The 16913-nt window shown below is 37.1% G+C and overlaps 1 protein-coding gene across 8 annotated transcripts in view; it reads right to left on the bottom strand.

Annotated features, from left to right (window-relative positions):
- Positions 1-3383: 3383 nt before the first annotated feature.
- The window catches only part of LOC106673766 (E3 ubiquitin-protein ligase MYCBP2), a 321911-nt gene continuing 308381 nt past the window's right edge, over positions 3384-16913 (bottom strand). For all 8 annotated transcript variants that reach the window (XM_024228928.1, XM_024228933.1, XM_024228934.1 and 5 more), the window contains 17 exons: positions 16453-16676; positions 16215-16385; positions 15952-16157; positions 15563-15890; positions 15386-15500; positions 12878-13206; positions 12574-12825; positions 10078-10226; positions 9806-10019; positions 9526-9753; positions 9341-9469; positions 7350-7583; positions 7103-7291; positions 6928-7035; positions 4195-4374; positions 3861-4131; positions 3384-3792 (listed from right to left, as the gene is read on the bottom strand). In XM_024228928.1, the coding sequence (XP_024084696.1) occupies positions 3677-3792; positions 3861-4131; positions 4195-4374; positions 6928-7035; positions 7103-7291; positions 7350-7583; positions 9341-9469; positions 9526-9753; positions 9806-10019; positions 10078-10226; positions 12574-12825; positions 12878-13206; positions 15386-15500; positions 15563-15890; positions 15952-16157; positions 16215-16385; positions 16453-16676 (3443 nt within the window). In that variant the 3' untranslated portion in view covers positions 3384-3676. The remainder of the gene's footprint in view (positions 3793-3860; positions 4132-4194; positions 4375-6927; positions 7036-7102; positions 7292-7349; positions 7584-9340; positions 9470-9525; positions 9754-9805; positions 10020-10077; positions 10227-12573; positions 12826-12877; positions 13207-15385; positions 15501-15562; positions 15891-15951; positions 16158-16214; positions 16386-16452; positions 16677-16913) is intronic.

Below are 16913 nucleotides of genomic sequence, written 5' to 3'. Positions count from 1 at the left end.
GAAGGAATTTTATTTGAGAATAATTTAGGAAGTGTTGGAAACAGGGGACTCCTTGTTCATGTGGGGTTACCGGTTCCTCTTCAGACCAGAGTTGACAATTGAATAACAAAAAAAAAAAACACTCAAAAAAAGTAAAATATCAATGTCCTCTGTATTGTAAATAAAATGGAAAAAGAAATAAAACAACTCTTAAATTCACTAATTTCATGGTCCGCTTGACCAATTAATATATTACAATTAATTAAGGTTTTTTATCTCAACCAAAAACCTGAATTTAAGATTAAAAATGAAGTATACTTCACTAAAACTCTCCATGGCCATTTCATTTGTCGTCAAGAATCCAACCCGATTATACGACATTTGAAAAATGGCAAAAAGGAGGGAAAAATCAAAAGGTGCGGTTGAGATGGGAAGTTGGTGTCCGAGTGGATCGAAGTCACGATAGCTCAAGTGGGTTCGATTGTGGGTTCGAATCCCGCTCGTGCCATTGACTTTTTTTATCTCAACTAAAAACCTTAATTACTTGAAATAAAACAACTAACTCTCTTCAACGATTAAAAAAAAAAAAAAAAACCAATCTCATAAAACAAATTAAAAGTTCAAACCTCATCCATTATTCTCTTACTTCTCGTTCCAGAGCGGTTCTCCCCTCGCACACACGAACTCTCCACTCCAAGATGAGAAAAAGTCCCAAAATAACTAAATAAAACACAATCACGTCCTTTTTATTCTACTTTTTTGTCCAAGCTTGAGCCGGCCCTGTTCACACCGGCCGAGCCCCACTCCTCGCCGATGTTCCTGCCAAACACTGGCTGGGCCTCCTTCAGCTTCTAAATACCACCTACATGTCTTCAGCCGACAACCTTGCCAAGGGCACCCTTGTCTCTGCCCTTGTCTGGCCACCCCAGTGCAAAAAAATATTTTTTAAAATTCTCATTTTCACTTGTAACAGTGGGCAGTTGGACCTGTATGTCAAGACTTTAATTTTACCACTTAGATAGACGCATTGCCAATTCAAGAGATTCTTGTAAAGAGTGATTCATCCGTAAATAAAATCAATTTGAAAAAATGGTGTTCCATGTCGGATTAAGAAGCCAGCGACAAAATTTTTCTCTTCTCCTAGAAAGGCTGGTCTGAGATTTGCTAGCGTGCTGCCTTACAACAAGGAGGAGTTATGAATATTCTAATCTAAATTTTGAAAGCTTATTAAATAATGAACTTTTTATGAATCTACAATCTCTAGGAATAAATATAAACATAAGGGCATACTTAATTATACGTTATTTCTTAAAAACAAAACTTGTATTTTTTCAAATTTGAGCATTTATTAAGGTTTTTAACTGAAAATTATTCCAGATGAAAATAATATAAAGGAAAGTTAATGCTGAGTCTAAAACTGTGGTAGTCCTGATGATAAATATTTGTGTTTTTCTTAAGTAAAGTAATGTTTTCATAGAATGACGAATGAAAATCCTAACTCGGCAGGGAGTGAAGGTAGGTATACAGAAGTTGTTATGAATAGGGTCATAAAATCTTAGCACAACTCAAGGAATTTTATTTGAGAATAATTTAGGAAGTGTTGAAAACAGGGGACTCTTTGTTCGTGAAACAATGGCAAGTCTTTACTTTCACTATTTAGACGGATCGAGTGCAAGTTCAAAAGATTCTTGTAGAGTTATTCATCCGTGCATAAAATCAATTTAAAAATATGGTATTCCATGTCGGAATTGAGAAGCCAGCGGTAAAAATTTTCTCTTGGGGTAAAGTCACGTTAATTGAAAGGCCTTGTGGTATTTTTCAAATTTGAGCATTTATTAAGTTTTTTAATTGAAAATTATTCCAGATGAAAATAATATAAAAGAAAGTTAATGCTGAAACCAAAACTGTGGTAGCTCTGATGATAGATATTAAATGTTAATCATAAATTTTTTTTCGCACTATCTCTGGGACACCCTGTATAAGGCATGCCAATGACATTTTTTGCACAAAATGTCCATGTCCAAGAAAGAATAGAACAGAGGGTATTTAACTCAAGTTAAAGTTTGAAAATGAATCTGACCAAAACAAAGTTGCTTGTTTTCACGAAGAGAACTAACTTTTTTCCACATCCTACATGTTTTTGTTAAATTTAAACCATGTTTTTATATCCCAGGCCCTGAAGATGATCTCAATGAAGATCGAAAGGTTGGCACGATAATGAAAATGTTTTTCTGAAACCTACGTCACACCAGACCGCATCTCACGATTTCCAAATAATCATTGACTAACGGTCACTAATCACCATACATTTCTACAAGAGAACTATTCAGATGCTCAGAGGTGATTTCTTTTATGGCCATTGAAATAAAGCCAGGTGCAAATATCTTAAAATGAAGTATTTTTCAGCGGATACATAAAAAAAACTTAAAGTCTACTGTGATACATTTACTCTATCCTTCTTTATAGTATAGAAGTTGCCACACTTGATGAAAAGGGCAAAAGCCTTCGAGAGTGGTGCACAGAAGGACTCTTACTATATCTTACATAAAAATTCACAAATAAAGAGATTCTGTAGCGATTTTAAAGGAGACAAAATTAAATTTTGAAAACTTAAATACCCGGATCACATGAGAGGAACTCTAAGTTGAATCTTTTGATCACAAAATTTGATGGAGTGGTTTAATTGCTCATTTATTCAGTTGTAAAAAGTTTTTTCTTTTATTTTAACAAATATATTTCAACTACAAGGTTATATGAACTCTTGGGGCACCGGCATTTTTGAAAAAAGCTGATTTGCAAGTAGGTCAGGTTTGAATACATGGCTACAGCTGGATTCGAACCCGGGATATTTACCTTACAGTGATGAGCGCTGTGTCAATGCCTAAACCGTTGCGGCCACAGCACCCCTGAACTAAAAATAGTTAAAATTGTCATGATGATCGCTGACATTTGGAAGCAGAATAAGACACCCAGTAGAAAGACTGGACTACACAAAGGCCATGGTAACATAATCAATCGAACCTTATTGATCATAGATATTTTTTTATGATCTTTTTGTCCGATTGTTGGTTAGTATTTTGTCGATTTGACAGACAAAGCCATAAACTTGGATGTTTTAACTTCAGAAATAACGGGTTCAACGTAGTTTGCTAAAAAAACACATAAACATTGGTCTTTCTTGTACTGAAGGGCAGAATATCTTTTACTTTAATTACAGATTTATTCTAAAAACAGTTAAAAGTTGGAAATTTGATTGAAAATTAAAATTCTTGTCGACTTATTTAAATATTATTTTATTATTCAGTGTTTATTTTCACATGCAATTAAAAGTAATTAATAATACTTTTCTTTCTTCGCTGATAATTAAAAAAGAAAAATTATTATCTTATAATATAACTAGTTTTTTAATGTATAAATACAATGTCAAAGTAATTAAAATTAAAATTTATTTGAGAAGGAAGTGACTGAGAAGAATAAAAAGTGACTCAAACTGACTAGTAACTATCAAAATAGTTTGATAGAGTCTGTTGGAAGTTTATTGTAGTTTAAGTAATTTATGATTAAATACTTATAAAGTAATTTTTTTTACTAAGTGGTTTGCTAAGTATACATTAAAGATAATGCAATGAATATTTAGAAAAAAATGTTTAAAGTGATATATCTAGATGAATAATGACTAAATTTTATAACTTAAGTCTTAAAAAGTATGTGCGTTACGACAGACGCCACAACCAAGTGCAAATTCTTCACCAGTAGGAGGGTGTTTGACATGTAGCGGGCATTCCTCACCTTCAAGTAGTTTAGCTTTCGGCCCTGTAAATAAATAATACAAAAATTTAAATATAAATAAAATGTGTTTAAAACGTAACGCGCTATCAAACCTGCTGGGCAAGGGGGCAGTTCGTTTTTAGGAATGTTTGTAACTCTTTGAAAGTCGTCATGGCAAGCGTTGCAAAAATGGGTCGTTCCAAAGCAAAAGAAAACAGCGACCGAACAGCAGTAGCGACATTTATACTCTAAGAAATCTGTCCCGTGTTTTGGACACATTTGAGCCCTGGAGACATCCGAACAAGCTCCGCAGACCAATTCTGACGGGTCGAATTCTCCGCTCCCCAATTCCGCATCGCAACGAGCTTCCCCGCCGTAATAGGCCTGAAATTTACACGATTTAAATTAAAAAAGACCGAAACGAAATTTATCTTTATAACCGCGTACTTTTTTGCATTTAAAACAGACGTAATAAGCATATCTGTCCATGGCGTATGCTGCCGGATCAGGTCTTCCCTTATCCAATCCTTCGTATTCTAATCTCATGACGGCTTTCCTTCTCACATCTTCCATCAATTCTTTAACAGGTTCCAGCTGTTTTGATAAAATGGTGTGCTCTATAGGACTCTAGAAAACATCATTTATTTCAGTATTATTTATGATCATTTTTGTATAATGGTCATACAAACAACTTAAATATTTATATGAAGTGTAACATATGAAAAGGGAATTAAGGTTATTTCAAAAAATTCTCGCAATGGTGGTACAGGTGGTTGGCTCAAGATTTACAACCCCATAAGAAAGTTGAGTGATGACTCCAGAGGGTATAAAATTCTCATGCGATTAAGGAAGAGGAGGACAGTGTAGGGAAGAGAATGGCAAGGGCCCAGCCAGAGTGCTTGAGAGGGGAGGTGCTGGCCAGTGGAGACAGATCCAGGACAGGATGAAGAGATGACGACACGAGCGTGTGAAAAGAAAAATTTGCCTCCAGATATTTTTTGTTTTTTGTTGGGTTGCAGTACTCTAGAGGACTTTGAGGGAGTTCAAGAGAACCAGAGGGAAATCTGAAAGATTGCCGAGGGGCTCAAGACGTTCCAATGGAGATTGTCGAGCATGATAGAGAAGACAGAGGGTTTTTTTTAAATTTTTATTTAATTAAAGTCGCTGTTTATTTTATTTTGCCTTTCTAAGCCAGGCCAAATCTTAGAATAAGTTGTTAAAGAAAGAAGGAAAAAATAGTTTAAATGACCATACAAAAAAGGCTGTAAATCGGAAGGGCCGATCACTGAGATGGAACAACATGACATCCCCAACCAATCTGGGAAACATAACTTGGCAATATGTAAGCCTTTGGTCGAAGGATGTCACAGCAAAGACAAGAGTGATGTGATGTTCCTCACAAACAAGGGAAATAATAATTATACATGTGTAAGGATTAGTGACCGTTAATCAATAATTATTCAGAAATCGTGAGATGCGGTCTGGTGTGATGTAGGTTTCAGAAAAACATTTTCTTTATCGTGCCAACATTTCGATCTTTATTGAGATCATCTCTCTGAGGGCTAAAAGTGAATGTACAACACAGAAGACAAACACTTTGATCTCAATACAGATCGAAACGGCACGATAAAGAAAATGTTTTTCTGAAACCTACATCACACCAAACCGCATCTCACGATTTCTGAATAATTAATAATTATTGGTCAAACAAATAAAACATCAAAGGGTGTCGCAGACCCAGAAGGGAGCCAAGAATCTTAAAACATAAAGTTGCAATAGTTGGACAACTGATCAAATATATAACTAACATCGAGTTATTTATTGCTGAAGGGTTGTCACAAAGCCAAAAATACGTAGTGACATGAGGTCATCATAAATCATTATAAATTGGGGTGGCAACAGCGAGGTGCACAACATCCGTCTTTGCCGATCGACCCATGGAACTCCCCAATTTTTGATTTTCCTCTCTAGCCCTACTCTGGTGGAGGAACTGGTATAAAAAGGGATGATTTGGAAACAAGTCAGTCAAAACCAAAGCCAGTGAGTCAGGATCAAAAGACACCCCAGAGAGTCACTTCAGGCTGTCCTGAGTCAAGACCAAGGTTTCACATCAGGCAATCAAAGCCGAAAAGTCACCCCCAGACATTGTACAGTTGATTCTAGGAGTCGATCTGGAACCGAAGCAGCCAAATTCTGACTGGGGACACAACAAGGGGTATCAGCCAGGCAGAGCCAGCACAGACCAGCCACTGCGACCCATTGGGTGAAGTCGATAGTCAAGATACCGGAAAGCAGCTGGGTATGCTATGGACGTCAATCGTGGCGAGTGTCATTTGGGCTAAGTCCCTTTGTTAATAGATCATAGATTTACAGTTCTGGCTGACTTTTTAAGATTGATTAAGATTTTATGTTGTTTGTGTACATTTAACAGAAGAAAGTGTGTTAAAATAAATTTTTTAAGAATATACTCTGTTTTTTTTTTATTTTTTTTATAATTCTCGAACTTACTTTCCCCTACATAAGAATAAGCAGCGAAGCACTTATGCCGACTACTATCGCTTAGAAAAAGCAAGCGAATTTAGAAAGATTATTCGGCCGTCACCTTTTACATATTTAAGCCTTATTATTTTTTTTTATTGTCCAGACTTATTATTTCTTAGGGTCATTATTCCCTGGAAAAATAGAGTGGCAAATGGTCTTTATATTTATTGATACAGCTCCAATGAACTTCTCCACCAAGCTCCACCTATAACTTGGGTTGGTTGTCACAAAACACATGGCAGAAGGAAAAAAGTTAACATTATTTGGATAAATATACAGTAGAAATTTTTGAAACGTCTGGTTTTGCAGTTTTTTTTTGCACCTTTATTCTTAAATATTTGTGATATAAGAGATATGCAAATTTAAAAAGAAAGACTCAATGAAAGGTCTATGCAATTCCAGCAAAACGAAATATGACAGCAGTACTGGAGAAGGTGGAAATAGCAGGAAGTTCTTTCATTTCACAAAAAACAGGATTGACTATTCATATGGCCTTCTGTTTGACATGAAGAGTAAAATAAAGTTCATTTTACTTCTAAAGAAGTTTTTGAACACGTACTGAAACAATCTTCCGTAGCTTGATTTGGAGTTATCATATTTCTTTCAAATGGCAAAGTAAGAAAAGAGCTATGTACTTACTTTGCAAATTGGACACTGCGCAAATGAAAATGTAATCCTGGGGCCGAACCATCGTTTAGTTAGGACATTCCGACAGCAATGGAGATGAAAGACATGGCCGCATTTCAGCTGAAAAGAACGTCTCTCTTAGGGCAATGACAAGAGTGTTTTTAACCACAATGGAAAATGTGTTTACCTGAACGGCGGGAGCAGAAGATAATGCTTCGATGAAACAAATCATGCACATATCGTCAGCGTCTTGCTTGAGCATAGTGGCTTCAGGCGAGCAACCGTAGAGGCAGGGCAGGCATTCGACTTCGTTCGCGATTCCTCCGCAGCCGTGGCCGCACATGTGAACCTTTCCGCATGCGTTTCTTGCATGCTCCTAAACCGAATGAAAAGGTTTAAAGCAATGATAGTTATAGTTAATTATTGATATTTACCTGGCATTCATGATCGGCACAGACGTTTCCGATGGATAGTAGTCCCGAAGAGCCTGAAGCACCGCAGAACCTGCAGACACCCGTTCCACAAGGCTGTGTTCTTGTTCCTTCCCTGAATTCAACAAGAGCTTTTAGAGTGCTTGAGTCAGCTAATAAAAGAGCCCAAAAAAGTTTCGTTCTTCCACAGCCCTCATGAAGATCAACTTTAATCGCTTCCTCTTCCTCTTTGCAAACCTAATTAAAACAAAAGTTTGTTTATTTACTAAAACAAATAAAATAAATGTTTAATAAAGCCCTGTCATTAAGTCTTTATTCTTAAATAAATCAATAGTAACTTCTTCCATATGTCTTCTATCTCTAATTCCACAGTTCAATAGTAATGTATCCCAGGAGGTACCTTATCACAAGTAAAATCCAGACCTCTTTGGGATAGTATTGATTTTCAGACATTAGAACATCAACAAAATTAGCCTTGTTTAAGTACCAGGGCATACAAGGCAAAGGGGCAACTCAGGAGGATGACAAATTTGCCAAGGAAAGTTCAATGAGATCACTTATCAGCCCTGAACTTTTTTACTTATTAACTTCAAGTCAGGTCTTATCAACTCTTGGGTTGTTGGTGGTTTTTGGAAAAAAAAAATTGTGTACCAACCATAAACCATGCAGGACTGATGAATTTGAACCCAGGCGTCAAAATGCTACCAACGCTCCAAACTTTAAACCGTTATCATGTCTTCATTATGTATCCAAAAACTAAAAAAAACCTATCCAGATTCTGCTTCTTGAATCTTAATTACTCCACAAATAATGTAATCCATAGACCAAAAAGTAGTTCAATGAAGCAAGTTCTGGACTTGATGAAAAAACTATTGAATTTGTCAGAATGAGTATTTTTTAAATAGATAATGCGACTTGTGGAATTGATGAAAAAACTATTGAATTTGTTAGAATGGGTATTTTTTTGGACAGATATTACGACTTCTGGAATTGATGTAAAAAGTATTCAATTCGTCAGAATGGGTATTTTTTGGACAGATATTTCCGACTTCTGGAATTGACGAAAAAAAAGTATTGAATTCATCAGAATGGGTATTTTTGGACAGATATTGGGCCTTCTATAATTGATGAAAAAAACTGTTGAATTTGTCAGAATGGGTATTTTTGGACAGATACTATGACTTTTGGAATTAATGAAAAACTATTGTATTTGTCAGAATGGATATTTTTTGGACAGATATTGCGACTTGTGGAATTGATGAAAAAACTATTGAATTTGTTAGAATGGGTATTTTTTGGACACACGACTTCTGGAATTGATGTAAAAAGTATTCAATTCGTCAGAATGGGTATTTTTTGGACAAATATTGTGACTTCTGGAATTGATGAAAAAAAAAAAAAAAATGAATATGTCAGAATGGGTATTTTTGGACTGATATTTCTCAAATTTATCGTATCTCTGGAACAGAAATGTCTTCAAAATCGAAGACAAAACTTTCTTCTTTGGCGAGGTACTGATAATAAAACTGCAAATTTTGTGATGTTTGAAAATCAGCAGAAAATCTGTTGATTGTCTTAATGGATTGACAATGGAGATTGTACCGACCAACAATGGACGCAGTGCATTAAAGAGGTTGAATTAGCCTATACTTAAAGCTCTCTTCCAGTTTTTTTTTTAAAACTACAATAAGACTGTGTTTTACTGCATTTGCATTGCAAATCCACACCTCTTGAAAGTTTAGATAGAAAATACTGTAAAACCTGTCTCAACATCTAAACTTGGTACTGAAATTTTTGAAATTCCACCTTCTTCAGATAAATTTGAAGTCAAAGGATCATAAATACTGTTGAGAGCTGATTAGTGCAACTTCAATCCCAAATTTTTCTTTAATTTTTGACTTGCTATTGAGAACAAACCCTTTAAAATGCAAGACTTCCCAGAATTACTCATTAAATAAATGTGAAAAAATATAGTTTTCCTTATTTTTATGTACCTGTCTTTGATGCATTCTTGTTCTCCTGTGCAAGTGAAGGTAGCGATCACATTCAGCACACAAGCTTCCACAAACATTGCACTGAATGATTGCATTAGTTTCACCATCATCGTGATTATTGCATGTCGGCTGTGGAAAGGAAACATGATTAATATCGGTAAATTTTAAAATTTAAAATGTCTTACTCTCGGTGGAGGAGGTTTTCCATCGGCTGAATTTCTCCACTGACCGGAGGAAAGACGCTCGACATGGTCTCTATCAAGCACGCAAAGCGAAGCGAGCGCAAGCCAGAGTGTAGGATTTCTAAGACAATCATTTGAAGTTCTTTGCGCTTCGTTCAGTCTCGTCAGGTTTAAAATATTTTCAGCGACTGCTCCTTTTGTCACATAAGCCCAACTTTCATTTAGTTTACCCTAAAATAATATTTTATGTACAACTTTTTAAAAAAATTATAAATTCACTTACAGAAGCCATGTCACGTATTAAACCGATGATATCCTCAGCTAGCTTTCTCGATATACATCCTCTGAGCCACCATCTACTCCCTATGTTATCTCTCGGGTGGATGCAAGTAGCAAGTGAAATTGAACTGACTCCTTTACTCTCTTTCCCTTTTGTCTTTACTTGTACCGTCAACGCTTTAGCAATGCAACTCAGAAAAACGTCGAGGATCCCCATTCTTGTTAAAATAAATAAAAGCATTACAGGGGTAAATTGAGAAAAATTAAACGACTTACTTGTGGCAGTCGAAGACGTTACTATCAGAAGATCTACTAAGCGTAGTCACAATACTAAAATCTGTAGGAGGAAGGTGTTTTATTCCCAAGATATGAGCTAGTGTAGCGGGGGAAACTTCAGCAAGCATTCTTCTTAATAGAGCAGTAACCTAGAAAAATTCATAATTTTAAGATGAATCTTTTTAAGGTCCAGATATGCAGGGTTCTCCAAAGGCTTGCCGAATTCAGACTAGTGGCGGACAAGTGCTCAGTTATTCGCCGAGCAATATTTGGCTTGTCTTACTTGGCTGGCGGTTTCCTTGTCCGCTTCAAACTGCAAAAATATTCGTGAAGTAATTGAACTCAAACCATCAACATATTCGAGATCTGTACTGTATTTTAACAGTAATTATTTTTTGATAATAAATGATTCCTAACTAGTACAGATGCTTCGTACACGCTGGTGGGAGAAAGTATTGGATATCTACCCTCAAAGTCTGGGCACTACCAGGGATAGTTGCTGGCTGTTGCGTAAAGGATTTAGTGACAATAATTCGTTTAATAATTAACTTTATTAATTGACAATTTATTATAATACCGAAACTAAAATCTGGCCAGAAACAACTAAAAACAAAGTTAATGAGAAAGAAATACATATATGTATAGAGAGAGATAAGTTGACACACAATGTTAAAAAGACAAAGAATAAGGACGTTCGTACGCCTTGTGTCGACTAACGGCACAGTGAAGATCAGAAGATAAGTTTGTGCTTATATATATTATGCAGAGTAGGCGACCGAGACCCGAGGGGTTAAAAGCCTAGGTAGACTCGTACCCCATCCCTAAAAGGTCCGGGACTTGGTCGGCTCACGAGTCCTGCATAAACCTCTTGGACTTGATTACAAACCCCAAGATTTTGGACCATTTTATCTAGGGGAGTGATTTGTCAATGTCCTCTCCTTCAAAAGTTTCAAATCTATGCCTGGCATACCTATCACATTCTGTGAGGTAGTGTTGAGCCGTTTCTTCTTTTATTTCACAGAAGTGGCAAAAGGGGTCTGGTAAAATACCCATTATGAAGAGGTGTCTTCTCAAGGGGTAATGGCCCGTTAGGATACCTATCAGCCTCCTAATTCCCCTCCTTGAGTTAGAGAATAACCATTTCGCTTCTTTTAGTTTGATTTCCTTCAGAAACTCCTTCGATTGCCTATGTCCGGGGGACAGATTCCATTCTTTCAGGAATTGTTTCATGCCCCAGCAATTAATACTCTCTTTCGCTTTGCTTATAGAGTGGGGTAATACCGGTTGTGGCCCGACAAACACCGTATTTGAGCCTTCTTTGGCCAGGCTGTCCGCCTCTTCATTGTCATAGTGCCCCTTATGAGCTGGTATCCATATGATACCCTATTCTCGTACCTGGTAGTAATCCTATTAATAAGTTCAACTGTTTCCTCTACCAGCCTAGATGTTGATAACTCTTTTTGTAGTGACTTAAGACTGGCCTGACTGTTGGAAAAAATTCTAATATCTTTTCCCTTAATCTTGTTCTCCATGAGTGTTCTGCAGCAAACATTGATGGCCCAGACCTCCGCCTGAAAGACTGAGGTGTTATTAACAAGAGGGGAGGAGATGCTGATCCCTAATTTAGGTATATGTATTCCAGCACCGCTTCCCTTGTCCTTAATGAGTGAGCCATCGGTGAAGCAGACTAGGCTACGATGGTCATGTAAGTTCGTGCTTATCTTGATCGGAGTCTGGGAGTCACTCGCTGGACGAAGCCAAAGGGAGGTTCATGCGTACCCGTCGGAAACCAGGGAGCGACTGACTGAAGACAGCTGATGTACGTTCGTACATACAGATTGAAAACCAGCGAGCGACTGTCTGTTTTTAGGACGTCTTGCTGAAAAATTACTACTTCTCCCTCCAGCGTCTTGATTTTACAAATTTTCTTTTTTTTAATAATTGTTAAAAATGATAAATTTAATATGATAAATGATAAGATTTTTAATTAACTATTAATAAATAAAATTGTTTACATTGGCGTAAACAACAGATGTATTAATGAAAGAACAACATAGCGTTGTTTCTGTTGGTTAGGAATGGATTGGCCTAATTTAATAGTCTTGGAGTTCCTCGATCTGTGCCAAGCTGAACCAATAATTTCAAACGCTCCTCATCTGAATCACAAAAATTGGAACACGGTTTTCGATGTGTGGAAACGGATCAAAAGCAAGATGGAGCGACAGTACAATGCTGTGATTTATGACTGAGCTTTTAACCACAGCACAAAACAGTAATTTCAGCAACAGCAATGTTGTCCATCACAATTGGTAGTAAGTTGAGGACTCGCAAGGCACTTGGCAAAGATGCATACGCTATTTCAACACAAACTGGGTGGTTGTAAGAACCCCGACTGTGTAAACATATGCTCTCTATTTGATGAATTGTTCATCGGCAATCAGCATTCACTGAATACCGCATGTCTGGTGCCACTTTAGGTAATTTGTAAAAACTTACTTGTCTTTGAACCCGAGCAGAACCGGTATGTAGAAGGGATAGAAGATCAGAAAGCAGTGCGTGCTGGTGTGCCAGATACGATCTGCCCACTGTTGAACCACTAAGGGCTAGAACCATCGAGAGCATTTCAAAACAGTAAGTATCAGGAGCTTCTGCTGATGTTGCAGTCGAAGCAGAGCAGAGTCTTGTTTCCCACTCTTCCCTCATGACAATCGCTTCCTTCCTAATCGCTTGTACAATGTGAACACACACCTGGAAACATTGTATTAGTTATCTGCATCGATTAATTAATCGTCTTGTTTACCTGTTTTTGCAGATGTGTCAGTTTACTCCTGCTAAATAATATCCCGACCATGTGTTCTTTAAGGTCGTTGCTCTCCTCGTTTCCTTCGGCTTCGACTGCCGGCACTTCTTCTTCGCCAGTTATCAATTTTCCAAACACCTGGGATGTTATGAGTCTGAAAACCCTAAGTGTTTCTGCTTCGGTGTTCCTTTGCTGAATCGTCATGGCAGAGTGTTGCCTCTTAAGTCTCAACGATTCTCCTTCGATTCTTCCTAATATTCTAACTTGTCTTATCCTCATTGAATTATCACCTCCTTTTAATTCTAATCGTATAATTGAATGCTGGTCATCTAAAATATATAATAAAATATGCTTAGATTGTCTTTTATCATACTGGTTTTATTGCTCAAAAATATCATCTTTAGACCAACTACTGAAGACTGTAACTATAGAAATGTGTCCAATAGGCAAAATCAACGACCAAACTTAAGTGCTGTTATTTTTTTTATTTTTTAATTTTTTTTGACTGGGGCTTCCGACATCTAGCCCCAACTAAGTCTGTATTCTATTTACCCTTTCAAACACTACATTCATGCAAATAAATACATCCATACAGTACACTCATTCCGTTTGGTCGGTGGAGTACTTGATATTCCTCCACCGACCTATACTCAAACTAATCTAGACTGGGGACGATGGAGTACTTTTATAAATATTCCGCCATCGACCCCGAACACACACTCATACACTTTCAACGTTCGAGGGCCAATGATGATGTTATATTTCACCCTCACCCCTTGCCATTCACGCTGATAAATACATGCACTCAGACAAAACATATAGACACAACATATAAGACATATTATATACATTAAAAAAACCCAATTTCCTCTAAAAAGTGGAGCAGGAGACTCTGAAACTCGCTACCTCGGGGCATATATATAAATACCTCTGAAATAAGACTATGTGAAAAATATTTGATGTGTGGAATGTAATGTATGTTATCTATATTGAATTTGATTAATNTTTATTTGTTATTGGTGTGGGATCTTTAATTTTGGAAAAAGTGTTTGAATTGTTTCTGAAACCTAAATCACACCAGACCGCAACTCACGATTTCTAAATAAATTAGAAAAATCCTTAGTATGAGATAGGTCTCGAAAACCTTTTTAAAAAAATTAAAAATTTGTTAACCTTCCCTCCACAGATCCAATTTAGAAAAAAACATACAATTAAGGAAAAGGAAACAAACGAATGTTTTCTCTCTTTTATTATTTTCAATTTTAATTTTCTTTATATTGAGATTTAATATTTGTTCTGTTTTGATATACGTTCAACGTCTACTCTATCACGCTAACCATGCTCTTATTATTTTTTTAATTCTTGATTTGTATGTTATTCTGCAATTTTACTGAACTTTATACATCCTTATATTCCTCCACATTATTGTCTCATAATTGCGTTTTTTTATTTAATTTTTTCCTATGTCTTATGTTTGTTGCTCTTTTTTTCTAATAAATTTTGCTTCTATTGCTATACTCTCTCTTTCACTTCTTCTTTCTTTCTCTCCCCCTCATTATATATCTCCCTCCCCCCTCTCTCTTTCACACTCTCTCGCTCCCCCTCTCTCTTTGTCACTCACTCTCTCTCCCTATCTATCTATCTATATCTCTATCTATCTCGCTTTCCTTCTTACTCTCTATTTCTGACTTTTTCTCTCGATCATACCCGTATCGATTTATCTTTCTCTTTGCTTTGTATTGTTCTATTTTACTTAATTGCTCCTTTTTTTTTTTTTTCCCCAGGGGCTTCCGACATCTAGGTCATTTCAGCCCCCAACTAAGTCTATATTCTATTTACCCTTTCAAGTGCTACTTTCATACACATAAATACATCCATACAGTACACTCATTTCGTTTGGTCGGTGGTGTACTTGATATTCCTCCACCGACCTACACTTAAACTAAACTGGATTGGGGTCGATGGGGTACTTTTATAAATATTCCGCCATTGACCACGAACACACACTCACTCGCTTTCATCGTTCGAGGGGCGATGATGACGTTATATTCACCCTCACCCCTCACCATTCACGCTAATAAATACAAGCACTCAGACAAAACATATAGACACAACACATAAGATATATTATATACAAAAACCCAATTTCCCCTAAAAAGTGGAACAGGAGACTGAAACTCGCTACTTTGAGAGTGCTAGAGAACTCTTCTTAAGTCTGGCGGCATGCCTACACGCTCTCTGTATGGAGCCAAGGCATGTCACACGGGCTTTGGCCCAAAGCAGGTGCCCATGTGTCAACCGCCAATGGCCAATCCTCAGTTGGGTGAGGACAATCCCTCGTCTCCTGTTCAGTTCTCTGAGGGCCATCTACCAGTCGTACTCTTGACTCACAAGAGCCTCTCCGACGACCCCGCCCACTGTCACTGCCATCTTTCTTTTATCATATTTTTTACTGCGTGTTTAAGGTCAGGGGGTGTAAATGCTGTTATTACTGAAAAATAAACTTACACGTTATTGAACAACTAATCCATCCTGTTGCCCTGCTTTCGACTTCAACTGTTTGAAGTTTAAATAACTCATCGACATTTGGCCCTGACTGGAATGTCACACTTGAGACTTTATTCTGTAAAAATTTACAAATGAATATGTTTTCATTAAAATGTTAAAACTTGTAATCCTACTTACCGCAAGGTCTCGACAATTGTCTATGTGAATATATATAACACGAGGTTGTGATCGGGGAGGACAGGTAATGGTCAGCGTTTTAGTTTTGTTTCTGTCTTCATCGCCTGATTCCCAAAATGTTTCGGTTGAATTGTCCGTTAAGCTGCCGACCATGGCCTGCCTTGAAGACGCTTTAATCTCAACTGTGCTTGTTAAGTCGGCAAGCACTTCGACAAAACTTGATGACTGTGAATTTGCTGATAAATGACTTTCCTGCATGCTCATAGCGTCTTCTTGTTCTTCTTCAGTTCTTGATAGTATTTTACTTATGTTGCTAAAAACATGACTCCTAAAAAGGCAAAAAATCGTTTAAAAAGGGCTTATTTATAAATATTTTTAAAAAATATAACCTGTGAAGGAACATGTGATCAGCTTGGGTGAAATTGATTCCCCAGCATCTCACGGCCATTTGTTGAAGGGCTGAGCCCATCGGAAGGAGCAACATTAGATCTGCAATCGTCTGAAGCAGGTTGTGGAATGTCGAAGGCAAAGGATGAACGGCTTCGCCAGCTATGCCCATATCGTTCAAAGGATGTTCGCAAACACCTCGGAGTTCCTTTACAAAAGAGAACAAATTTCACGAAATTCAACAAAAACATGGTCAATAACTTACATGTTCGTCTTTTTTGTCACTTTTTTCCGGTAGTTCTAAGTCTTTTAACTGCGGCTGTTCGAGATCGTGGTCCGGTGGCGCTGGAGTTGGTGTCAACGCTGCGACAAACCACCAGAGCAGATCGTGTAAGCATGTTGCTTGTGTGACTGTATGCAACAACCAGTCAAGAGCCTTAAAAATAAATTAATTAAAAAATAATTTAATTTCATAATGGGTAATTCAAGTCAAGCGTAACTACCTGCATGCCATAAACTCGACATGTGGCCTTTCTTAATGCTTGTTTCATTGCAAGATGTAGACTTGGAAGATTGTGCTGTTGCAAAAGAAATGTTAGCACCGGCCTTGACAAAAGATCAACAGTCAATCTTTCTGTTGTGTTATTCACTATAGCCGATTGACTCATGCTGGGAACCAGCTTTTGAAGTGCTGCTGACGGATAGCAAAGCAATGAGGATCCAGTTTCTAGGGATGAAAAAATATTAGTTGATGATAATGCCATTATTAGGACAACTGATTATCGTTTTATACAGCTTCAGTTTAAATCTTGGCATTGCATTTGAAATTTTATATGAAAATTATGAGAAAAAAGTATTGTGACCTTTTCGCCCCGACATATTGTACGGTTGTTTATGCCTTTTGTATATATTTAGAGGAATTACTTGACCTCATCTCCCAGGTATGAGGGTAAACCGCCACAAA

Source organism: Cimex lectularius, unplaced genomic scaffold, assembly GCF_000648675.2.
Source record: "Cimex lectularius strain Harlan isolate CLEC.00 unplaced genomic scaffold, Clec_2.1 scaffold12, whole genome shotgun sequence".
NCBI lineage: Eukaryota > Metazoa > Arthropoda > Insecta > Hemiptera > Cimicidae > Cimex > Cimex lectularius.
This window is presented reverse-complemented; position numbering and strand designations above follow the sequence as displayed.